At 40.0% G+C, this 26,931-nt stretch overlaps 2 protein-coding genes across 2 annotated transcripts in view; one reads left to right on the forward strand and one right to left on the reverse strand.

Moving 5' to 3' along the window:
• Positions 1–11,939, forward strand: part of snx5 (sorting nexin 5) — a 48,697-nt gene extending 36,758 nt beyond the window's left edge. The window contains exons 11-14 of the mRNA XM_060831020.1: positions 2,320–2,406; positions 5,798–5,957; positions 6,036–6,121; positions 10,405–11,939. Of these exons, the coding sequence (XP_060687003.1) occupies positions 2,320–2,406; positions 5,798–5,957; positions 6,036–6,121; positions 10,405–10,455 (384 nt within the window). The 3' untranslated portion in view covers positions 10,456–11,939. The remainder of the gene's footprint in view (positions 1–2,319; positions 2,407–5,797; positions 5,958–6,035; positions 6,122–10,404) is intronic.
• The window catches only part of mgme1 (mitochondrial genome maintenance exonuclease 1), a 109,991-nt gene that overhangs the window by 74,226 nt on the left and 8,834 nt on the right, over positions 1–26,931 (reverse strand). The window lies entirely within an intron of this gene.

A 26,931-nucleotide genomic window follows, 5' to 3' on the forward strand; every position in this document is an offset into this window, starting at 1 on the left:
AAGATGTGCCATGTCCATTTAGGGAAGGAGACCATTTGGCCATCACATCTGCTGCAATCAATGAAGATCTGATGACACTCGTCCCATTTTCCAGCTCTGGGCACATACCTGTGGAACCTACGGCAATGCAAGTGAATAGGCGTAGCAGGTCAGGCAGCATCCAAGGAGCAGGATCATCGACGTTTCGGGCATAAGCCCTTCAGAAAATGGCTTAGGCCCGAAACGTCGATTCTCCTGCTCCTTGGATGCTGCCTGACCTGCGTTTTCCAGCAACACACTTTTCAGCTCTGATCTCCAGCATTTGCAGTCCTCACTTTCTCCTAATTCAAGTGAATATCTAGTTACTGAGGTGTGTTTTGATCAGAATACTGTAAATCTGGTTGCACAGGAACTTAGGAAGGAAAGGGAGAAGGAAACTGAAGCCTTATTTTTAAGAAAAGTAAAGGCCCTATTTCAGTAAAGGACTTGGTTAAATGCAGGGTTCCAGCACACTGGCACAATATGATGTAGGCTCTTCAGGAGTGAGACTGGGAAATGTAAATGGATCTAGCTCTCCACTGTCCAAATTTAAATTGTCTTGACTGAGGGATTTTTTGTTCAGTAAATATTTTTAAGGGATATGGAACAAAAGTTTATCAATGGAGTAGTGAAACTGAAATGCTATGATTTAAATGATTACTGGAACAGGGAGAATGAGATGAGTAGCTGCTTCCCTTCCATCTGTGTCTATTCAGGTGAGGTGTTTATATATGTTTTATAATCATCAAACAAATTTATTTTTGGTGTAACTCCATATTTTCTTTGCTACTGTCCACACCTGATGCTTAGTTTAAGAGTCAAAATTTAAATTTCTGAGGGCACAATCTCTTCCTTACTGAGCCCTTATAAGTTTATGCCCAGTGTGGTGGTTCTCCTTACCACATGCATTATAATTAAAAGTCTCAATTTAAGCAAAGGAAATTCCAATGCTCTACATGTGAAAACCCTTGTTGTCCTAATGGCAACAGTTTTGAATTTATTTACTGAAGAAAGTGTACTGAACCAAACTGATGGGTGGAGGCATAGTTCAAACGTGTACCACGAGTGCAGAGGAGCTCATTCATGATCCTTCATTGTTTCTGTTCCAGATGTTGCAATAGAGCTAATGCTAAACTGCCTATCTAGACCAGATTTGTACCCAGAATGACTAATTATTTGCCAGTTTTTGCTAGTTAGGTGAAAACAGCTGACTGAGTAAAACAAGAAAAGGACTTTCAGGAAATTTTACTTCAAAATAAAATGGTTCAGTTCCTTGATATGTTCTATGGGTTATATGCAGTTATATTGTATGGGTCCACAGGGGTGTGTGAGCAGAGGCTTGCATCGAAGAAACAGTCCCTGCTGAAAAGACTGTGCAAAACCAAAAAAGCTCCTCCAATGGAGAAACCAGAGGCTGTCAAATCTCACCTTTTCAGGATTTGGTCATCCTCTGAGAGATGAGTGAGTGATAGCAGCATAGTGGGTGTCTACATTGGTAAAACGTTCAACCAGGTTGAATCAGGTCTGAAACGATTGGATGTTATCTCAGCCGATCTGGTATTATTGCCATTCAATCCTCTAGGTTCAGCCCTCTGAAACAAACTATTTGCCATGGAAACAGTAATTAAAACTTCTTTCCAGTGCAAAACAAATTCACGTGTACATCACTGACAAAGCTACTGTTTATTACCCCAACTGTAGTTACGCAACAGAAGATGGTGGGTGACTTCAAAGTGCTACTGTCTGTGGTGAAAGTGTTCCTACAATCTCTTGGAGGGAAATCTTGGAACTTCCTACTTACCACTTTTTCTATTGATTTGTGAATGAATTGGACGTGGTACCATTCATCTGTTTTTGTTCTAGATGTAGTACATGCATTTGAGGAGCCATTTAAATACCTTGATGAATTGCTGCAGTGTCCAATAGATGGCACACAGTGCAGTCACTGTTCTTTTTGAAGGTTTGCCATCACGCAAACCAGCAAACGAGCTACACACAACAAAGAGAAACACTTCATCCACACTAACATATGGAGTGATTTTTAGGCTCGTGCCTGAAGAGCTGATCAACTACCTCTGTCCTTGCTCCTACCTCAGCCAACTACTCTTAACCGTACCGATGATTTATTATTACTGAGCACTTATTACAGCTTTTTTTGATGGACAGTGGAATTTGAACTTAAAATTAGATGTTTAAATATCTGGTTTGAATTGACCTGATTGGTTAAACTGGCTTATGAACAACAAATCCCTTTTTTTAATGATTTATTTCTTTCTCTTTCCATGCCCCCACCATTCACAGAAAGTAGAAGGAAGAGTGTCAAGCGATGAAGACTTGAAGATGACAGAACTGTTAAAATACTATATGAGGGATATACAGGCAGCAAAGGTAATATAACTGAGGCATGTGACTTTTCAAAATTGCCTCTAGGTTTGTAATCCTGGAAGCCATCCTAGATTTCAGGATTTGTTTCTAATATTTCATGAACTATTCTGTTCAGCCCTTGCCAGGTTTTCTGGCAGTTAAATAATGGTGCTATGATTTTGTTTTTTGTTAAAGTAAATAGGGACTATGAATTCTGTTTATCCTCCCTGTGTGTATTTCCTTGTAAAATGGATATCTTTGAGATTTTATTTAAAAATTAGATTCCCTACAGTGTGAAAAAGGCTCTTTGGCCCAACCAGTCCACACCAACCCCCTGAAGACCAACCCACCCAGACACACTTCCCACTGACTAACACACCTAGCATTATGGGCAATTTATTATGGCCAATTCACCTGATCTGCACATCTTTGGCTGTGGGAGGAAACCCATTCAGACACTGGGAGAATGTGCAAACTCTACACAGACAGTCGCCCGAGGCTGGATTTGAACCCACAACCCTGGTGCTGTGAGGCAGTAGTGCTAACTACTGAGCCACCATGCTGCTAAGATCATCTTGCAATTTTTAAATTAAATTGATCTTTATTGGAATGAACAAAAATACATTCAACAACTCATCCTGGTGTTTCTACCATAAGAGTTAGGAGCAGAAGTAGTCCTAGAGCCATAAAGTCTGCTTAATCATTCAGCGAGATCATAGCTGATGTAACTATGCTCAAATCCACTTCCCTGTCTGTCTTCCCAAAACCCCTGATACCCTTACTGACTTTAAAAATCTGCATAGCTCTTCCTTGAATAAACTTAACGTACCGACTTCGACTGCCCTCTGTGGCAAAGAACTTCAGATTTTCTTCCCTTAGAAGAAATTCCTCCTTTTACCTGTTTTAAATGGATAATTCCTTTTTTGAGATTAGTGGTTTAGGGAGGGTCATTGAATATTTTCAACACCTGAGGTAAATTGACACCCTCAATAGTCAGGACTCAGTATCAGGGTATAGGTAGGAAAATAGAGTTGAGGTCACAAGCATCTTGAATAGTGGCGTAGGCTCGGAGCCATTTGACTCCATTCCTTGTCCTAATTACTATATCCATATGAACCTTACAGCATTAGAATGGGCAATCATCATTATTGTCTAAGTTTTTTGGAAGAATTATCCAGCTATTCCTATTCCTCTACTATTTTCCTTTCACCCTATAAATTTTTTATTTTCAAGTTTTAATCCATTTTCCTTAGTTTAATCTGCTTCCATTACCCTTTACAATGGTATATTTCAATGCTGTATTTGGAAAGAGATAAAATTTTAAAAATCCTAATTTCTATTCTGCTTCTTAACCAAGTACTGATTCTTAGTCAAAGTCCTTTTTTTTTTGGATTATGTTCGTAAAATTGACTTACTCTGCCAAAATTCCTAATAATCCCAGTGTTGCAATATGGCCCTTGTAACTAGGATAACAGCAAGTTACTGTGGATGCTGGAATCTGAAACCAAAAGAGAAAATGCTGGAAAATCTCAGTAGGTCTGGCAGCATCTGTAAGGAGAGAAAAGAGCTGACATTTTGAGTCTAACTGACCCTTTGTCACAGCTTTGAAGCATTGCATCATATTTTAAGAGCAATAGGAAACTTTTTTTATTTCATTCATAGCTACGCAATATTTCTTCAACACATTGTTAACTATTTCCAGCTAGTGCTAGTTGTCAGGTTTTGTTTTTGGCGCAACTTAAGACCATCGTAATGTTTCCCCTCCAGTTGCTGCATATTCCAAGCCTAAAGACTGTAAAGTATTCTCCAAAAATGGGCTGCTTTTTCAACTTTAGCTTAGCTACTGGCACTCAGTCCTCTTAAAGATTAGAATTAGAAGTCATGGGTTCAAAACCCTTTCAGAAATTTAAATACCCAATCTAAATTTATACTTCAGTGCTATATTGCCAAGAGATGCCTTCACAAGTAGACATAAAAGATCCTATTTTGAAGAAGATTGTTAATTTTTCCCTGCCAGTCAATATTTATTCTTAACTGAAATCACCACAGCAGATTATCTGGCCATTATCCTAGTTCTGTTAATGGCAGTTTGCTGTGTGCAGTTTGTCTGTTTTAAAATTATAGATTTAAGTAAAATTTATAGCATTCCTGTTAAAGGGATTGGTCTGATTCCAAAGCTATCTGTAAAATTTAAACTATTGAATCCAGCAGTTTATCAAGTATTATTTAAGTTTTCAGATTGGTAAACCAGGATATCACCAGGAATATGAAGTGACCAGGCACCCTGGCCTCACTGCAAAGATCATCTTTGGTGCATTGCATTTCATTATGGAGTTATGTAACAAAACAAAATTTAAACCAAAAGGGTTTTTGATGTAATTCCCATCCTGGTATTTGAACATCCTAGTCTAACTTACATTAATCCAGATTTCAACAAGGCAGAATATTTCTCTCACATTTTAACTTCTAATTCCTCCTCAGATTGTGCCCTCTGCTCTGGATTCCTTTTAGTGTAGAGCTAGGCTGCAAGGGACTTTTTCTCAGTGGGTAGTGGAAATCTAGAACTGTCTTGCAAATAGACATTCTGAATAAAGCATTGAGCATAGGAGTTAGGAGGTCATGTTGCAGCTGAATAGGACGTTGGTTAGACCACTTTTGGAATATTGCATGCAATTCTGGTCTCCTTCCTGTTGGAAGGATGTTGTGAAACTTGAAAGGGTTAAGAAAAGATTTACAAGGGTTGGAGGATTTGAGCTATAGGGAGAGGCTGAATAAGCTGGGGCTGTTCTCCCTGAAGCATGGGAGGCTGAGGGGTGACCTTTTAGACGTTTATAAGATAAGGAGGGGCATGGATAGGATTAAACAGACAAGGTCTTTTCCCTGGAGTGGGGGAAGAGTCCAGACCTCGAGGGCATAGGTTTAGGGTAAGAGGAGAAAGATATTAGAGACCTAAGGAGCAACTTTTTCATGCAGAGGGTGGTGTGAGAATGGAATGACCTGCCAGAAGAAGTGAAGAAAGTTGGTACAATTGCAGCATTTAAAAGGCCTCTGGCTGGGTATATGAATAGAAAGGGTTTGGAGGGATAGGGGCCAGTTGCTGGCAAATTGGACTTGGATAGGTTACGATATTGGGTCAGCATGGATGAGTTGGGCGGAAGGGTATGTTTTGTGCTGTACATCTCTCTGACTCTATAACAACAATAATGAGCAAACCAAGGTAAATAGACTTAACCAGATCAAGGTTAAATGGCAAAACAGTAAGGGGCTGAACTGCTGCCTTCTGTTTGAACATTGTAAAATTGAGGATTACAAAGTTTAATTTGATGACCTGCATTTAGACTGTACAATTGGCACTGAATTCAAATAGCTGTATTTTATTAAAGTATATTAATGCAGTACTTTTCTATTAATCCAGGATCTTCTGTACAGGAGAGCAAGGGCTCTTGTTGATTATGAAAATGCCAACAAAGCCTTAGATAAGGCTCGAATGAAGGGTAAAGACGTGAAACAGGCAGAGCTCCAGCATCAAATGTGTGGTCAGAAATTTGAAAAGCTTTCAGAGTCTGCGAAGCAAGGTACAAGATCCTAAATTCTAAGGAAACCCTTTGCCACAATGTAAGGATGAAGATTAAACTTTGTTCTCCTGTTTTCAGAACTGACTGCATTCAGAGCCAGGCGAGTGGGAGCATTTCGAAAAAACTTGATTGAAATGACTGAGCTGGAGCTGAAACATGCCAGAGTGAGTAATACACAACAGACCTGACTTTCTTTATTGTGTAAGAGCACATGCCAGCACTGTCAGCTATTACCCACAGCCTATTGTTAATATTTACATCCTGAGATTTACCCTTCTCATCCAAAAAACTGCTTGCAAATGTACTGCAAGAACATCAAGGGCAACATTCCTAAATTATGCTGAGAACAAGTTCATTTTTATGCTTGTTGCACAAAAAAAACTGCACCAGGGGGCGATATTGTAGCGAGTGAAACTACGACTTTTGCTCCTCTACTCAAAAGGTCCATCATTTCTTTGTGTATCTAATGCACAATTTTGGCCTCTGCACTCATTCTTTGTATTAAGGATCATTCTGTTAGTTAACCCATTAACTTCATGCCAGCTTTCTGTAGGAACAGTCTAGCTAGACTCTCTCTTACCCTTTCCTGCAAGTTCTTTTCAATTGTTAATTATTTGAGCTAACTCCTCCACTCTCTCTGTTCCAAATCATAATATTTTTAAACAGTGATGTAGCTGCCAGAGGAAATGGTGGAGACTGGTACAATTGGAACATTTAAAAGGCATCTGGATGGGTATGTGAACAGGGAGGGTTTGGAGGGATATGGGCCGGGTGCTGGCAGGTGGGTTGGGATATCTGGTTATTTAATCACCTTAATTCAGAATCCCCTCATTCTCAGCAGTTCCATCAATGGAAACTGCAATGATTTTGAGCATCTGTATTAAATCTCCCCGAACTTTCTCTAATGAGAATAGCCCTAGATTCTACAATCTAATTGAATAACTGAAGTCTGTCATCCTTGGATTCATTCTGTTAAATCTCTTCCTTACTCTTGCCAGAGCTTTTGTAAATATCCTAAAACGTGACGAGGGTTGGACACATACTCCAGTTGGTATCAAATCAGTTTTCTCAATACCACCTTCAGTCATTTATGAACATGTATTCATAGGTCTTTCTCTTCCTACCCCAGTTTGAATTTTACCTTTTTTAGTAGCATTGTATACATCTTCAAAGAGGAGGTAATGCAGCTACAGTGAAAGTAATTCCCTCAAACGGGAAAGGCAGAACAACCAAATCCAGCACGCTTTGTTTGTGAATGGAGGTAGAAATAAGATTAAAGGAAAAAATGTGCTTCTGACAAGTATTAGAAAATAAAATTGAGAATCCTGGGGAATAACAGATTCAGACAGAAGATGAAAAAGCAAATAAAGCAGAGGGGAATTGAGAAAAGACTATCAGCCAATATAGAGATGTCCCAAAGTTGTCTTTGGCCACCATAAATATTAAAAGGAGAACTGGCACTAATTTAGGGAGCAGCAATGGGATTTAAAGCTGAAAGCATGACTGAGGTGTTAAATGGTAGAGACAAAGATGGTGACAGAGGAGAAAACTCTGTTACTAGAAGGATTTGAAGTTGATAAGGCAGAAGTGTTGGATAGACTGCTGAATTTAATGAGGCACCACGACTGGATGAAATGTATCCAAGGATTTTGAGGACAGTAGAAAGTGCAGGGCAGTAGCCACAATCTTTGTCTTCTCTGGATTCAGGGAAGGTGCTAGAAGACTGGAAAATTGTAAAGAGTATGAATTTATTCAAAGCAGAACTATAAATCTAAGCCCAACAATTGCAGACCAACTGCAGTGATGGGGAAACTTCTAGAGTCCATTATTCTTTGTAGAATTGCTAGTTACGTGGAAAACTGTGGGTTGGTTTTAAAAAGTCAGCATGAATTTCTAAAGGGGCAATCGTGTTTAGCCAACTTGCTGGAGCCTTTGAAGAGTTAACAACAGGCTCATTGAGGGAATGCTGTTAATGTAGTGTGTGTGGACTTTCAAAAGGCATTTGAGTGCCACAACAGACTTAATGAAAGTTAAGGGTCCGAAACACAATTGGTACAAAATTGATAGGAAATAGTAATCATCAATGGGCGTTTTTTTTCCCCTGGTGTACATTGATGATCTAGATCTGCAAACTTTGAAATAATCCAGTGCATGCTGATACTAAACTTGGCAAACTGGAAACCGAGGAGGATTGTGTAGAGCTCCAGAAGGGTGTAGACAAATTAGATAGGTGGCAGATGGGTTTTCGTGCAGAGTTGTGAAGGAATTTAATAGGAGCATTGAAATACAATGGAATTGTACCTCTTTAAGGAGGGTGGAGGAGCAACGGACCTCCACAAACCATTGAAAGTGGCAGGATAGTGTAGTAAATAAAGTGTATAGTATCCTCTGCTTTATTAATAGGGTCATAGAATACAAGAGCAAAAGGTTGACGTTGAACTTGTGTAATGTACTCATTGTTCCCCAGTTAGAGTATTGTGTACAGTTCTGGGTGCCACATTACATGCGCATTCTGTCCAATACATCCATAAGCGGTTCACAAGAATCCTTCCAGGGATAAAGAACTTCAGTTATGAGGATAAATTGAAGTTGGGACTGCTGCCCTCTGGAGGAAGAATAATTCGAGGAGATCTGATAGAAGTTTACAAAGTTGTAAGTGGGCTGATTGGGTAGATAGGGAGAAACTGCTCCTGCTGATGAACAAGATCATCTCTTTGAAATTGAACTAATCTCTTATTAGTTTCACATCCCTGTTCTTCTTACACTTTTCATTTTAAGTATTTAATGCCTTTTGAAAGTTTTTGTAACTTGAATTCCTCTTTCCTTTCAGTGTCATAGAGTCATAGATGTACAGCATGGGAACAGACCCTTCGGTCCAACTCGTCCATGCCGACCAGATATCCCAACCCAATCTAGTCCCACTTGCCAGCATCTGGCCCATATCCCTCCAAACCCTTCCTATTCATATACCCATCCAAATGCCTCTTAAATGTTGCAATTGTACCAGCCTCTCCACTTCCTCTGGCAGCTCATTCCATACGCTTACCACCCTCTGCATAAAAAAGTTGCCCTTTAGGTCTCTTTTATATCTTTCCCCTCTCACCCTAAACCTATGCCCTCTATATCTGTACTCTCCGACCCCAGGGAAAAGACTTTGTCTATTTATCCTATCCATGCTCCTCATGATTTTATAAATCTCTAACAGGTCACCCCTCAGCCTCTGACGCTCCAGGGAAAACAGCCCCAGCCTGTTCAGCTCTCCCTATAGCTGAAATCCTCCAACCCTGGCAACATCCTTAAATCTTTTCTAAACCCTTTCAAGTTTCACAACATCCTTCCAATAGGAAGGAGACCAGAATTGCACGCAATATTCCAACAGTGGCCTAACCAATGTCCTGTACAGCCACAACATGACCCCCTAACTTGCGTACTCAATACTCTGACCAATAAAGGAAAGCATACCAAACATCGCCTTCACTATCCTATCAACCTGTGACTCTACTTTCAAGGCGCTACGAACCTGCACTCCAAGGTCTCTTTGTTCAGCAACACTCCCTAGGACCTTACCATTAAGTGTATAAGTCCTGCTAAGATTTCCCAAAATGCAGCACCTCGCATTTATCTGAATTAAACTCCATCTGCCACTTCTCAGCCCATTGGCCCATCTGGCCCAGATCCTGTTGTAATCTGAGGTAACCCTCTTCACTGTCCACTACAACTCCAATTTTGGTGTCATCTGCAAACTTACGAACTGAACCTCTTATGCTCGCATCCAAATAATGTATGTAGATGACAAAAAGTAGAGGACCCAGCACCGATCCTTGTGGCAGTGGTGTGCATTTCATGCCATCCTATTTTGATCATAAATTGCCCTTGTCGTGGACTCAATGATTTGAGCCTTACTCTGTACCATAATTTTATGACTGTTCCCTTTGATAAAAATCACACAAAGTCAACCTGATGAAAGAGCAGCGCTTCAAAAACTAGTGCTTCCAAATAAATCTGTTGGACTGTAACCTTGTGGTGTTTTGATTTTTAACTATAGACACCCCAGTCCAACACCAGCATCTCCAAATCATTCCCTTTTGATAATTTTATCAATTACCTTAAATCTCCGTCCTTTGATTATGCAGCAGTTTCTCCTCTACTCATATCCCCTCAAGTTTGACCACCACTATTACACCTTCTGTGTTCCATGAAGAACAATTCCAGCTTCTCTAATTGAACAGCCTCACCAAAGTTCCTAATGGCAAATATGGTAAATGTCCTGTGCACACTTTACAATGTCTTAATAACCTTCCCTTGAAACATGGTGCCAAACAAGTTTACCATGACTTTTTTTTTACGTGCTATGTTTGTATCTGTTTTTAGAACTGAAGTAGTTTTAAGCAGCTTTGATCAACAAATTCTGCAATCATCCTAAATTTATAAATTCTATTTCTTTTAGACCAATGTACAGATGATACAAAATTGTCTGGCTGCGTTGATGAGTAATTAGTGCCATTCGACTGGATGAGGTCGGGAATCCTCAATGACCTCTTTTTGACCCACGAGAAAATTTATAAATTGTAACCTAAAATAACTGCACATCTTTCTGCATGGAAAAGGCTGTGCGTGCTCCTATAGTCCTTTTATGGCTTGTATCTCTGCTGCTGTTTAACTCCGAAAAGCTTGAATAATGTGCAAAATAATACCTTTTCAAAAAAAAATGTAAACATTGTTCCACACAAGTGCCTGCTGATTGTAGAACTTCACAGTGACTTCCAAAACTGAAGCTGGACCAAATTTTGTATGTTCATATTCCTGTACATTGCTTCAACTTCATAGAAGTGAGGTATAATGGAGATAATTGACAATAATTGTCATTCAACTTGTACTTACACCCAGATTGTTTAGCCAATGCTTTAAGATCATGTTTGGGGTTTTAACAAATCTTCCATTTCATTCTGTTCAAGATGACCAAATTAATACTGCTGGTTTCAGCTAAATGACCAAAATCTTCCCATTTTAACATTACATTACTCCAAAGCTCTTTCCTTCAAAAGTAACTTTTTTGTATTTATTCTAATTTTCTGAAAACTAAGCTTGGAGTTAAAAATAGTTATGCTTTTGGTCCCTGGGTTCAATTTTTAATATTGATTGATTGTAATTTAAACAGTTATGCTAATAGAAAACAAAAAAGTTATAATGCTGAAGGCATTTCTGTAGGATTGTACTAGTTGTCTGGCACTTGTACAATTAATTGTGCCCCACCCCACCCCCATACTTTATCCTCTCTGCAAAAGCAAAGCCTTATACTTAAATATTTTATATGAAAGATTTAAACTGCAGAACACGTGGAATGAGTGCCTCTCTTCTACCAATGAATGTTTTAATTCTCTCCTCATACCAATCTCAGTCAAAACTCCAGTTTGACTTTCTCATTTTAAAGGCTTACTATTTTGGATTACTTTGTCAAAAGAGTTTGAAATGCAAGTGGTGCTTTGTTACTCTTGCTTTTCTTTCCATCAGTTTGGGTTTGGAGATGAAGTGAAATGAAATTCAGTTTTCCATCCTAACAATCTGGTTGAGCCATTGGGAGAATACGAGGCCAGACATGTCAAGTCTGTCCGCTTATCAGCTATGCATGTTCAGAAAATTCCACTTTTAAAGCAATATGATGAAGGGCTGAGAGAGCTTGTCTTTCCTATGTCTTATCCTGTGATGAAAGGAAGAAGCCAAATGCAGGACATGATTTTGATAATTCCTGAAAGTTATATTGGAGAAGAAAATGGAAGGTTTTTGTTAAAGCTCTTGATTTGTTTTGTTGTTTCACATTGATCTGTGTCCTCGTCTGCAATTCCTAATAATTAATGGAGAACAGAGGAAGTCTAATGTGAAAACAAAAATTGAGGTTTTGCTACATTCAGGTGCACTCTGGTTTTGTTTTTGATGTCCATGTATGTGCATAAATGAATAAATCCTAATAACGTGTTAATGTTATGACTTGGCTTGGCTTGAATTATCATGCTGTGGGAGGTACCTGTCCCTCTGTCCTGCCACGTGTCCATTTTCTTGAGTTGGCCTTTGCTTTTCTATTGCACCCACATTCCTGCAACCCTGCCCCTTGCCCCTCACCAACAAACCAAGACCACCCGGAGACTTGATCTTGTCCTTGTCCATTGCCTGCCTTTCCAAAAAATTGTATTTCTTTGAGACATCAAACCTATTTGAGGGTGATGATTTTATTGGAGACATGGTTTGTAAGTTTGCAATTGACACCACAATTGTATAATGGACAGTTAAGATTAAGGTTTCAAAGAGATCTTGATTAATTGGGTCAGTGGGTGGAGGCATGGCAGATGGAGTTTAATTTAGATAAATGCAACATATTGCGTTTTGATAATACAAACAAGGACGGGATTTGTACAATTAATGGTATGGCCCTGAGTATTATTGTAGAACAGAGAAGTAAGGATTCAGGTACAGAATTCTTTGAAATGTCCATCACTGGTAGACAGGGTAGTTAAGAAGGTATGTAGCACACTTGCCTTCATTGCTCAGACTATTAAGTGCAGGAATTGGGATGTCGTGTTGATGTAGTATGGGACGTTAGTGAGAACTCTTCTGGGATGCTGTGTGCAGGTCTGATCACCTTGTTATAGGAAGGATATTACTAAACTGGAGAGGGTTCAGAAAAGATTTACCAGAATGTTGCTGGGAATGGAGGGTTTGAGATCGAAAAAGAGACTGGGACATTTGCTGGAGCATAGCAGGTTGAAGGGTGACTTCAAGGTTTATAAAATCATGAGGGGCATAGGTAAGGTGACCAGTAAAAGTATTTTCCCTTGGATGAGGGAGTTAGAAACCAGAGGGCACTCTTTTTAATGAGAGGAGAGATTTCAATAAAACACGAGAGGCAACTTTTTTTTAACACTGGTTCTAATGTGGAATGATCTACCAGAGAAAGTGGTGGATGTAGGTACATTTACAACATTTAAAAGACATTTGAATACATCTGTGACTAGGAAAGGTTTGGAAGAATATGGGTCAAGAGCAGGCAATTTAGTTTGAGAACATTGTTGGTGTGGATTGCGTGGACTGAAGGGTCTGTTTCTCTGCTGTCGGACTCTTTACTAGCTAGCTTGGTCAAACTTGCACTGTCAGTTCTGATCTATGCTCAGTGTCCTAAAGGCGGAACTAAAACCAGCCAACAAGTAGCAAGTAGGTTGTGATGTTTAGTAGAATTTCTATCTCCAGATGATGCAATTTCTAACAAATCTGTTAACAAATTTTGGTATAGTTTATTGTTTCACAGATATTTTGCTTTAGTGTTTTCTTCCTGAAGACATGCCTGTGCTGTTTTCAGTAAAGATGCTTCCAAACTGCTTTATGATAGTTTCTATTTATTGATGTCAGATGTAGATGCTGAGAAGCAAGCAAATATCACCCAGAAAGTGAGTTATCCCCTCCTGTGATATAGCAGACAAACACATGCAGTGGTTAAAGCAGCAGAGTTTGCTCTCCTGAGAGTCTGTTTGGGTCCATTTAAGCACAACTGGGGGCTATGGAAACCAGACACTGCACAGTTTACCCACATTTCTTCAGATTCTGAAGGGTTTGAGTTCAGTCCTCACTTTACACTCTATCGTGTGAGCAACAATCATTCTTAAAGTAGCTTTCATAAACTCAGGACAGCCCAAAAGCATTTTATCCCAATGAACAACTTTATGGAAATGTAGTCACTGTCATTAAGAAGGAAGTATGGCAACTTTGTACACATCGGGATTCCACAGACAGCAATATGATAGTGACCTGGTTGTATTCCTGTCAAAAAATTAGGTGGATTCTCAGGTGAATCAAGGCTGAGAATCCTTGATCCACCTTTAACTATTCCAGTGAGAAACTCTAAAGCAATTTGAGCTGATCATTCAATGAAGATGAATTCCCAATCTTCTGAGGTGAAGACAGAAATCTAGCCACTGGACACATGGCTGTTGAATCTAAATGCAATGAGAGAGAGAGAGAGAACTAACGTTTTGTTTAATTTTCGGGATTTCCAGTCCAGCAAGTTGCTGGTTACCCACTGGCCTTCAATAGATATGTTGCACATCTTCAAATGGCTGTAATCTAAGCTGTTTTGACAAAATGAGTATCATTTGAGTCATTTATTGATATTTGTGCTGACACATTCAAATAAAAGTTGGATTTAAAACAAAGCCAGATCGCAAGGTGCCCTTGTGGTCCCTTGAACTTGCTCTGCCATTTCATACGATCATGGCTGAACACCAATTGCAGTTTCCCCCCTCTATTCCCCATGTCCTTTGATGCCAACAAAAAGATTTCTCTTGACTAAACTAAAGAACTGAGCATCCACTACTCTAACATGGAGAATTCTAAAAATTTACAATGCTGAGTGAAGAAATCTTTCCATCTCAGTACTCCAAGGCCAAGCCCTTATCCTGAGATGTTGACCCAGTTCCGCATGCTGTAGCGAGGTTAATGCTATCTTGGCATTTACACTGACAAACCCTCAGAAATCTGTTTCAATGTGATGACCACGTGTTTTACTACACTTGGGAATGTAGGCTCAATATGCTTGGTCGTCACATAGGTCCACTCTCTGTCAGGATCAAATCTAGTGAGCCTTTATTTTATTCACCGCCACCAACCCCTGCCTCAACTCAAAGGTATATTTCTGATGTCAGCTGATCATAGCTATACAATGTTCCATGATATACAATACATGGTATATAATAATAATAGTTGCATGATCTCAAACAGCACTACTTCACTGATATTTTGGACAGGCAGCTTATATATTTACTTTAACAACTGCCTTTAATTGACTGCTAGGAATCTACAGGAAATTGCTAGGAGGAGAGAAGTCTGCGATAGTAATGCATTGGCAGAAAGCAACAAGTTTTTGCATGCAGTGATTTCTCCATGCAGTACATTCCTGACTTGCTGGGCATTTTATATTGAATTAATTACTGACTTCTCTGGCAGCATGCTTGGAAAGTGCTGATTACACCAACACTGAGGCCAGTTCCAGGCTGGAGGCATCTAGGCATCAGTCAGTAAGGCAGCTGGAAGGCTCCCACCTACTTTGCACGTGAACTAGGCAACCTCTGGCAAAGGTACCCAGACGCTCGACAACAGTTGTTTGTGACTGAACATTCCTTGTCACAAAATTGAGAACATTGAGGGGAAGTGGAAAGATTTGTAATCTGACTAATCAACTGACCGGTCATGATGTGTATAACCCTTCTGTGGCATAGCCACTTTTATATCGACTTTTTAGGTTAGTCCTATACGGTGGGAGAGGTTTATGGGCTTACAGTCCATATGATGAGGTGGGATTACTCCGCTTCTGGACATGAGTACGGTTTGCTTAATCCAGAATCTGGAGTTAGAGCTCATTGGCACTATTGGGATTACCTGGGAGTGTGTTCAAATCTTGAGCCCTCTGACATGAGCTCATAATATGAAACACATGTTTAGAGGAGAGACTTGTGGCACTCAGTGCACCTTTTGTTTGATTTTAACAATATGCAAATTTTGCATTGCTGAAAATCATTTTTCTCAGACATTAAACCAAAATGTTTACCTTCGAGTGTGGATGTAAAACTGAAGTGTTCTCCCAGACCAACATCTTGAAACCGTACCTGTTTGTGGGAGCATTGGAAATGCACCTTTCATAAAAGTTGAATTGCAGCTATCAAAATTCAGTTCATTCTTTCTTACACGTTCAGCTTTTAATATGTAGCCAAAGCATCTGCAAGCACTCAACACTTTAGGAGCTGATGGTTCATGTAGTTTGCATTTTACGTGTAGGCTAAATATTTTTGGAAGCAACTTTTGGGGGCTGGGTAAATTGTGGTTGGCAAGTGCCCAACTAGTTGGCTTCCCTGCCTGGCGATATATCTCAGCACATCTATCACAGGACCGGAAACGTTAACTCTACTTTCCCTCCACAGATGCTGCCAAGACCTGAGTTTCTCCAGCGATTTCTATTTTATATTTATTTTTTGTTGCAGCTGCTGCCATCTTAGCTACTGTAGAAGTGGCAACTAAAAGTTTCCTACTTAAGGAATCTAATTCTCAAGATAAGGGCAAGTATCATGTGACTGAGAGATTAAAAGGATCACATGAGTAACCAAGAGCTTGATAGAAAAAATGTTGTACAATTACAGAAAGAATATCAAAATCACTTGCCCCACCTGGCTTGGGAAAGATTGATACAAATATTATGGATGAAAAAATATAAACATGGTAAAAAGAATCCTGTAGATCTCATTTCTGTAAACGTTCCGCCTCTAAACTTTCTTGGAGTTTTGGTGCTTATAGGTGAAGCTATATCCTTCATTTCAGCCAAATCATTTCTAAAATTCAACTCTGTCCAAAGTGTTTCTTAACTCCTGCCACCTTTCTAGACATCAAGTCATGTTCCAGCTGCAGTTTGTATGAAGGCACTGGGATATATGTTCCACTTACGCTATTTATTAAAAAATGACTTTCAATATACTCTCTGGAGGAAACACTAATTCTGCCTCCAGCTAAAGAGTTGAGTAGCTCCTCTGTCTTAATATATCTGTGAGTTTAGAAGTCATTTTTAAAGAGAAAGGGCTTATCTTTCCTGTTGACAAAGATTCTCTATATTTTTCACCTTCTGCACCTCTCCCAGCGACATTTACCTCTGGTTTCATAGTTATAATTAAAGAGATAATTTGATGTATTTTCCTTACGAATTTCTTTCTTGGACTCGCTCTTCCAAACCCCCAATAAATCCCCTGGGGTTCACTTGCAACTTTCAGCATTCCAAACAAACGTGTCTGGCTTTGTTACAAGTGGAAACACTTCGGCCGTAAATTTTCACTTCCATTCTCAAAATTTTCCTTTTGACTTGGGAGGGCAGTGGGGGAAAAGATGCTGGGACATTCCCAGCTTTCCCTTCTCTACATCCTTTCACACTCCTGTCTTTTTTTTTGTGTTTATTGGGGGGGGGTGTGGTGGAGGGCAGGATGGGGGGGTGACAAAAAATGGTATAGCTTTATTGATAAGGTCATAATCATTATGCATTTGTGCTGGCTGTTTTGTAGTTGCTGTATTCTAGTCTTCAAGATAGGTTCTAATTATTAAAAGTAACGAGTTTTTACATTCTTCAGGACCTGATCTTTGAGAGTTTCATACATGGTATTTTCTCTTAATGCCCATAACTACTAGTCAAAATTATTTTGCGTAACGTTTTTTTTAATTGAATGATTTATTGTCACTTGTTTTTAACAAATAAATACAGTGGAAAATGTAATATGTCGCCATGCTCCACCGCCATTTTGATTTACAGACAATATTACAGACTGAAATTAAGAAATAAAACTTAAATATAAGTAAAAAGAGTTCATCCTCCTCCCTCCTTGTGCTCCGCTCGTGCCCAGACTGTTCCTTCAATTTCAAAATGTGTGTTTCCTTCGAGAACCCATACACCCTAAATAGCCTGTGAGAGCATGAATTTCATATGTTCAGCTTGTCAACTGCACAAAGTCCAGTTTCCCTTTGGTCACTTCATTTGTTTCATTATGTTCTCAGATGTCAGAGAGAATACCTGCACATCATTTTCTTTTATTTGTTTTCTGATGGTTTCTGTCAATATTTCCTCCTGGACTTTACATTATGATTTGCATTTGCCTCATCACCTTTGCCCAGTCACCTTCTGGATCTGAAGTTTTATTAACTGCATTATTTTAACCTGGTCTCCCCTATCTCTCTTCCTTTAATTTTTTCCCTTTTCTTTACCTCTATCTGCTGAATCTCTAGCTCTAGCTTTTTAAATTCTTCTGGATCTCTTTCTTTCTTCAAGTCTTTTTGTTTCCATCCTTTGCAGTTCCAATATGTTTTTCTTGTCTACCTCAAGCTGACTCAATTCTTTTTAATGTTCAACTGTTTTAACTAACAGAATTCTCACAAATTTGTTCCCTCCTGTATTTCCACCAATACCAAATGCCTTGTCAATGTTTCAATTACTGTTGCCTTCTTCACAATTCCATCTTTAGTTTGCCAATTGTAAGAGCTTGACTTTTATTATCAAGGATACCACTTTCCACTGTAGGATACTATTGCCTTATGCCAATGCCACTATTTTATGGTATAAGAAAACTGGTAGGTGTCCTCTTATCCTTTATCAATCACCTTTACTTCACATTCCGTATTACGTACTCCATGTTTAATACATCCAACAGCTAGCCCCTGATCTTAGTTATGTATGCAATAGCTTCATTAAATGCAGTTATCAAATTTGTATACTTACCAAGTATTTTTGGAAAAGATTAACTCCCTTCCATGTAGGCTTATAATGATTTTAAGGTTCTTGTTTGTTTACATTGTCGATTTTAGATTCTAGAAGAATTGCCATATGGTCTGGAACACCTTTTTGGCATGTTTCATAAGTTGAATTTTGTTGGTTGTGAAACACTGGCAGTCATCCATGGACACCTTGCACCAATAAACACTGATTTAGATTTCCTCTCCTTGGCAATCACTTCTGCAGATAAATTGAACCAGCCATCTGTGGTGATTTAAATCTGGCTTGGCATGTTCAGTTTTATCCTCTGGTTATTCCGTTGATGGTATTGAATCTTCAGCCTGAAAGTCACTCTTAAATTTCATTAGATTTGGATAAATGCTTGAATATTTTATCAGGAGATTCATTGTTGCTTTGCCAAAAGTTTTGCCGTGCACCTGTAATAGGTTCATATTCGGCATGTTATTGGTTCCAGCTGAGTACAATCCACTTTCAGGAATCCACATGCCACTCTCCCCAGTTCAGTGTTTGCACCAAGAAGCTGTATTCTGTAGCAGGACATGAAATTCTGCAACTATGGAGCATTATCCAATTGTGAGCTGGACTTGGTCAGAGGGTTGGAAATGAGAATCCAATTGGACGTGGATTTATCAGGGCAGTTCAAAGTCAGATTTGCTAACTTAGAATAGTGTAGGAACAATATCTGCAGATGTGTGTGCCCATATTTCAGTGAAAAACTGCCATGTTAAAATTTAGAGAAAATTATTTATCATGCCAGATTTTATTTTAGTAACATCAATTGGAATCACAACAGATAATACTGAAAACCAGTGAAGTAAAATCAATCAAAAAAACAAATGACATCCAGGCTTTGATCCTTTGGGGGCCTGAAAAAAAAGGGGAAGTGATGCTTCAGTTGTACAGAGGCTTAGCAGAACGCCTTTCATTTTTGGACACTCCCCTCTCGAAGCTTGCGTCAACCCTAAAGGTTGCTTGAGAATTATCAAGGATTAAAATGGTTACGTTATGACAAAAGGCTGCTTGAATTTTGAACAACATTGCGTTTAGGAGATTGATGTGAATTTTAAGTTGATTTGACAGGGGAGGTTGAGAGTGTGGTGCTGGAAAAGCTCAGCATGTCAGGCAGCATCAGAGGAGTAGGAGAATTGACGTTTTGGGCAAAAACCCTTCATCAGGAAATTATAGGGGAAGTGTAGAGCAGATAATTCATTATTGGGGAAGAGGCATACTCATAAAATTAGAACTAGGATATTGATAAATGAAATCTGGGTCCATTTTCACCAGAAAAAAAACAGGCAAAGAAATCTGGAATTCTGTTCTTCCCATGTGGGCTGCGATAAGTCAAGTAGCAAACCATCTTGAAGGCAACAAGGGATTGACAGAAAGTTCCAACAAATATTTAAAAAATCCTGTATGATGCTAGGATTCATCCCATTCTCCATCTTTTTTAGCCATTTGTATCTACCTCTAGAGTTCATTACTTTAGTCCATCTTGTATTCTTTCTGGTCCTTCCATGCCCCCACCAGGAGGCATATTGCTGTAGTATTTTGCTTAAAATGTATAGGTCTTTCCTCCACTCTCTGGAGAGAGTGTTGAGGCTGGCTCTGACCTCCTCATTAAATTGAACCTTTCATGTCTTTTAAAATTATTTGTGTTGTAGATGTTGCTGACTCGTATTATTCAGGCAGAGTTGACCTTCAGAAAGTGAGCTGCAGTCCTCTCAGTCACTGTGAGCTGTGTGGTAAAGGTGCTCCCATGTTGCAGTAACGTACGGAGTTCAAGGACTTGGATTCAGCAACAGTGAGAGCACAGTGAAACATCTCCATGTTGGCATTGGCAGTGTATGTAGAGGCATAGTGTGTCAATGGAGTATGGTGCCGTAGCTGTGGGAAATCACTAGTTTGAATGGGAAAGTGAAGCTACATGTTACAGGGGCAGAAAAATGAATGTTTATCTGTTCAGTACAATATTCTAGAAATTGGAGTTGTCATCCTGAAATTCTTCCTCCTCCTGCTAGATGGTGCTAGAAAGTTTTTTTAAAAAGTGTCAGTATTTAGCTCTCCTTTCATTTAAAACACAGTATATTAGGAAACCGCATGCAAAGGAGAATTGCTTGGAGCCTGAGTGTTTATCTCGAGTTTCCATGAAACCTGTCTACTACCAACTTTCACCTTTTAGGTTCACCGTGCTTTAAGTATTCGAATGAATGACTGGCCACAATATTTTTGAAGTTTGGGCACCTGAACAGATTTAACTTTGGCCCACGTCACACACTATGAAATCCTGCGTCTTTACATCCTGAAAGAAGTGTGTGTTTACATCCTGGTTCAACAGGACGTGCTTGTTCCACACTCACTGCTGCCAAGATCTGATCGTCTGACTCACGTCTTTGTGAAGGAGTGTTATGTACTTTTTTTCCTGCAGAGAAATCCGGGTTCTAATTGTCAAAGTTACCAATTAGAGCAACGAGTACAGGAACACTGGGACTTGTATGTTCTGCCTATATGAGTTTATACATGTTCTTGGATCAACAAAAATAATCTAAAAGGGCATTTTTTAAAAAGTAACTTTTTAAACATTGTCTCAGTGGTGAGAATGTGGAATTTGGAATGATGTGGATAATAGCGTAGAAACATTTACTGGGGAGCCAGATGTGGGAGAAAGGATATCTTGCCAGGGCAAGAGGAAGTAAAATGCAAAGACAATACTGTCATAGATTTGTTGGGCCATGGCCTATTCCTATGCTGGAATTCTATGCAGACTCAGTGATTAATTCACAATGAAAACTCTTCACAACTGGCAGAGGCTGTCCAAAATTTCAGGGGAGGTTAGTGTTATGGAGTTGTAACAATGTTACAGTTGTACAAAGGTTTAGCAGAATGCATTGTGGAGGACCTTTCATTATTGGACGTTGCCCCAGTGGAAGGATGTGTCAACTGTGAAGGGACAGCAACATTGATTCCAAATGGTCAGAGACTGAAAGGGTTAAGTTGTGAGATAAGGTTGCTTGAACTCTAAACAACATTGAGTCTAGGAGATTGAGGTGAATTTTAAGTTGATTTGATAAGGCAGAGGTAAAGGAGATAAATCATCTATTGGGGAACAGGCATACTCTCAAAAATAGGAGAAAGTGAGGACTGCAGATGCTGGAGATCAGAGCTGAAAATGTGTTGCTGGAAAAGTGCAGCAGGTCAGGCAGCATCCAAGGAGCAGGAGAGTCGACGTTTCGGGCATGAGCCCTTCTTTTACTCTCAAAAATAGAATGAGGATATTGAGAACTGAAATCTGGATCCATTTTCACCATTTAAAAGAAACAGGAGAATTCTGGAATTCTGTTCTCTCTCTCTCCACCACCCCCACCCCCCCCCCCCCCCCCACAACTTCCCGAAAGGCTGTAGAGTTTAACTTAGAGTACAGGAGACTGACAAGAAGATTATTATAAAAGAAAAGGCTGGAGGTAACAAAGGCGTAACAGACATTTTCAGGAACAGCTGAGCTAAGACCAGGGTTGGAAATAGACAATATTACAGAGACAGAAATAGGTCTTGATTATGACTAGATTAGGTTACAAACACTTCAAAGTTGATTTTACTAGTGGTTACCAAGGAATTTTACACCTTCGCTGTTACTGACACATACATAGAAGTGAGAAAATAAATCAGATGCTGTTGCTTGGCAGCAGTACAATTTCATCTTCAAGCACTGCATTCTGGGTAGCCTGTTTTAATGGGATGATTCTCTTGACCTTCTTGACCACAAATTAGATATTACCATTTAATCAGTGAATGTGCTTTCATCTCCTTGGTACAGATTTTTGCAAACAAATATGCAAATTGGTAAACTAGAATTATTTGATACTGATCTATGCTTTCATTGCTGTGTCGGGCTGAGTAGGCAAGAGTCTAGCAGTATAAGTCATTTAATGTTTTTCACCTGAACATGCTCCTTGTAAAATCATGAACATGATATGCTGCTGCAAGTATTTTGACTGAGAGATTAGCATTCACTCTGGTTGTGTTGTGATGAATCGTTTTGCAATTTGTCTGTTCTCTGGATGCTCAGTTTTTATAAGATGTTGGTCAAAACAAAAATGGATCCCAATAGTCCTGAGGTGATTGACTGCCCACTGTTGTGGTTTCCATAGAAACCATGGCTAATTGTATCAATTGCCACCTTGTTATTGACTCTTCAATAATGAAAGCACCATTTCCAGTCAGATACAGAATCCCATTTCACTTACTAGTGAGCTAATGACTGAAGTTAACACTTCTCCAATAAGCGAAACAGCTTTAAGATCCTATAGGTTTTTCTGAGCTCTGGTTTTGCTCATGTCAGTTTATTTCCTCTTAGAAAGCTAGTGCATAAAGGTGAGCAATGGTTTCAACGTGCTGCCCTCCCACTCCCTCCATAAGGTGGTGATGGCCTAGTGGTATTATTGCTAGCCTATTAATCTAGAAACTCAGCTTATGTTCTGGGGACTCGAGTTCAAATTCCACTATGACGGAATTTGAATTTAATGAAGAATCTGGAATTAAGGGTCTAATGATTGTCGGGGAAACCCATCTAATTCATCTAATGTCCTTTAGGGAAGGAAATCTGTCATCCTTATTCAGTCTGGACTACATGTCACTCCAGACCCACGGCAGTATGGTTGGCTCTTAATTGCCCTCTGGGCGATTAGGGAAGGGCAATAATGCTGGTCTAGCCAGAGACACCCACAGTTCATGAGTGAAGTTTTAAAAATAACTCAAGTAGCATAATTTTAAAAAATAATTCCTACAGTCTATTAAAGTAGATGAAGAATGACCAGTAAACTAGGGTACTGGTGCAAAGGCCAGTGCCTCTAGGTATGGGAAAGGATGGCAAAATAAAATTTCAATGATAATCTCAGATGTTTAAGGGTTATAACAAACTACTCAAAGCCCTCTTAAAGATATTTACCAGGCTACAATTATTGATGTTCATTTATTATGCACTGACTGAAAGGTGGGGTTGTTCAAAATATAATGACTGACAATTGAAGACCATCTCTAGCTCTCTTTAATTTCTCCCCCCTCACTCTCCTTCCTCTAGATACAAAGTTCAGCATTCCCCTACTCTTATTGGGTGGGATTTCCATTCCTTAAAGATGGCAGGAAGGGCAAATAATTGGTTAGATTGGCTCTAAGACACTTGGCCACTTCTTGCAACTCAGCAATTAAATTCTGGGCAGCAAGATTAATGGGTGACCTTTCCCTTTTGCCATCAGTTTAAGCAAATGGCCCAATTAATGACCATTTATTGGCTGGAATACCCTTCCCAACTGGTATACGTGGCCTGTGTGTCAATATGGGGGACCTCCACTTGTCCCAGTCTGCGAGGCAACTGGGGAGTGGCAGCTGAAAGCCAAGCCCCTGCCCTTGCTTCCACTCCTCTGACTTCCCAGGGGAAATGATGACATATTGGTATTGTTCACTGGACAAGAATTCCAGAGAACACAGGTAATGTTCTAGAGAGCAGGGTTCAAATCCCAGTGCTGTAGATGATGGAATTCGGATTAGTTTAAAATAAAACTGAAATTAAAAAGTCTAATGATTATGAAGGAACCAGTGTTGATTTTTGGAAAAACATATCAGGCTCACTAAAGTCCTTTAAGGAAGGAAATCTCTCGTGCTTACCTAGCCTAGCCTAAATATTGACTCTTAACTGCCCTCTGAAATGGGCGAAAGTGGATACTGCAAATGCTGGAGATTAGAGTCAAGATTAGAGTTGTGCTGGAAAAGCTCAGAAGGTCAGGCAGCATCCGAGGACCAGGAAAATCGACATTTCGGGCAAAAGCTCTTCATCTGAAATGACCCAACAAGCCACTAAGTTGTATCTAAGTCTCAAAATTCTAACAAGAAAATCTTGAAGGAATGAAACTGGATGAACCATCTGACATCAACTGATGACAAGGGAAAACACAGCCCCGTCAAGCCTGCAAAATGCTCTGAGTAATATCTAGGGGCAAGTCCCAGGATTGGGAAAACTGTCTCACAGGCTCATCAAGCAACAGCCTGACATAGTCATACTCAAATAATCATAAAACAAACAACTCCAGATGCTGAAGATCTGAAACAAACAAAAACAGAAATTGTTGGAAAAACCTGGTAGATCTATTGGCAGCTGTGGAGAGATTCCACAAATATTCCCATACTCGATAATGGGGGAGCCTAAATCATCAGTGTAAAAGATAAGGCTGATGTATTTGCGTCAATATTCAGCCATAAGGCCAAGTGGGTCTTAGCCTCCTTCAGAGATCCCAAGCATCACAGATGCCAGTCTTCAGCCATTTATTTCACTCCACAGGTATCAAGAAATGGATGGAAGCACTGGATACTATAAAGGCTACAGGCCCTGACAATATTCAAGCAATAGTATCAAAGACTTGTGCTCCATAAGTTGCTGTGCCCCTAGCCAAGTTCTTCCAGTATAGTTCCAACAATGGCATCTACCGGACAATGTTGAAAGTTGCCCAGTACATAAAAAGCAGGATAAATCCAACGCAGCCTGTTACCACCCCATCAGACTACTCTTGATTATCAGTAAAGTGATGGAAGATGCCATCAGCAGTGCTATTAAGCAGCACCTTAACCTGGTCAGTGATGCCCAGTCTAGGTTCTGCCAGGGCCACTCAGCTCCTGACCTCATTGCAGCTTTGGTTCAAACATGGACAAAAGAGCTGAATCCCAGAGGTGAAATGAGAGTAACAGCCCTTAATATCAAGGCATCAATTGACCAAGTAAGACATCAAACAGCCCTAACAAAACTGGAATCAGTGGGTATAATGGGGGAAAACCTTCACTGTCGGACTTATACTTGGCATATAGGAAGATGATTGTGGTTGTTGGAGGTCAGTCATCTCAGCTCCAGGATATCACTGCAGGTGTCCCTTGGAGTATTGTCCTAGGCCCAACCATTTTCAGCTGCTTCAACAATACCTTCCCTCCATAAGACATAGGAGCCAGAGGATCTCCTCATGGGTCTGCTCCTGGGTCTGGCCAAACTGGCCATAAACAGGTACAGGCAGTGGGCCATGGAGGGGGTTGTTATGGCTAACTATCTGCCCCTCTTCCATGGTTACGTTTGAGCCCGGGTATCCCTGGAGAAGGAGGACACGATGTCCACCAACTCCCTCGAGCTGTTCAGGAAGAGGTGGATACTACAGGGAGTTCAGTGTTTTATTTCCCCCTCCAACTCTATTTGATTTAATCCCTGCCCTCCCCTTCACTGTTTGATCACACAGCATTGCCTTTTGATGTGAAGGGCGCTGCTTGTCACTGGCCACTCGGGTGTTTCCTTTCTTCCTGGTGGTGGGATATAAATAAAGATTTATGTACCTGTTGTTCTTCACCTGCACACACACAACATGGGTGCTGGGGAAAATATAAGTACTACTGCAATTAGGGGGTAGGGTGGGGGAAAACAAGAAGAAAAAAAGAAAAAGAGAAAAAAAGAGACATAGGAGCAGAATTAGGCCGATCAGCCCATCAGGTCTGCTCCACCATTCGATCATGGCTAATATATTTCTCAACTTCATTTCCTCCCTTCTCCCTGCAACCCTTGTTCCCCTGACCAATCAAGAACCTATCTATCTCAGTCTTAAATACACTCAATGACTTAGCCTCCACAGTCTTCTGCAGTAATAAGTTTGACAGATTAACCATCTTCTGGGTGTCAGAATTTCTCCCCATCTCAGTTCTTAATAGTTGTCCCTTCACTCTGAGGTTGGGTCCTAGTCTCTTCTAATAATGCAAACATCTTCTCCATGTCCACTCTATCCAGGACTCTCAGGATTCTGTAGATGTTAATCGTCTTGCTAAACTACATTGAGTACAGACCCAGAGTCCTCAACCACTCCTCATATGACATGTCCTTCATCCCCAGGTCATTCTTGGCCCCCTCCAATGCCAACATATCCTTCCTTAGATATAGTGCCCAAAACTGTTCATAATATTCCAAATGTGGTCTGACCATAACCTTTTACAGCCTCAGCAATAAATTTATGCTTGTGTATTCTAGCCCTTTTGAAATATAACTAACATTGCATCTTCCTTCCTAACTGCCAACTGAACCTGAATGTTAATCTTAAGAGAATCATGAACTAGGACTCCCAAGTCCCTTTGTGCTTCAATCACTGAAACCTTTCCCCATTTAGAAAGTAGTCCATACCTCTGTTCTTCCTACCAAAGTCCATAATCTGACACTTTTCCACATTCTATTCCATCTGTCCCTTCTTTGCTCACTCTCCCAGTCTGTCCAGATCTTTCCGCAGCCTCCCCACTTCCTCAACACCATCTGTCCCTCCATCTATCCTTGAGTCATCTGCAGACTTAGAAACAACGCCCTCCGTTTCTTCATCCAGATGGTTAATGCAAAACTTGAATAATTGTGGTCCCAGCCAGGATGTCTGTGGAATTCCACTAGTCATCAGCTGCCATCAAAACAGATCCGATTGTCCCAAATCTCTGCCTTCTTCCAGTCAGCCAATCCTCTATCCAGTTCAGGCAGCATCCAACGAGCAGCGAAATCGATGTTTCGTGCAAAAGCCCTTCATCAGGAATAAAGATGAAGGGCTTTTGCCTGAAACATCGATTCCGCTGCTCGTTGGATGCTGCCTGAACTGCTGTGCTCTTCCAGCACCACTGATCCAG

Source organism: Hemiscyllium ocellatum, chromosome 10 (assembly GCF_020745735.1).
Source record: "Hemiscyllium ocellatum isolate sHemOce1 chromosome 10, sHemOce1.pat.X.cur, whole genome shotgun sequence".
NCBI classification, from domain to species: Eukaryota; Metazoa; Chordata; class Chondrichthyes; order Orectolobiformes; family Hemiscylliidae; genus Hemiscyllium; species Hemiscyllium ocellatum.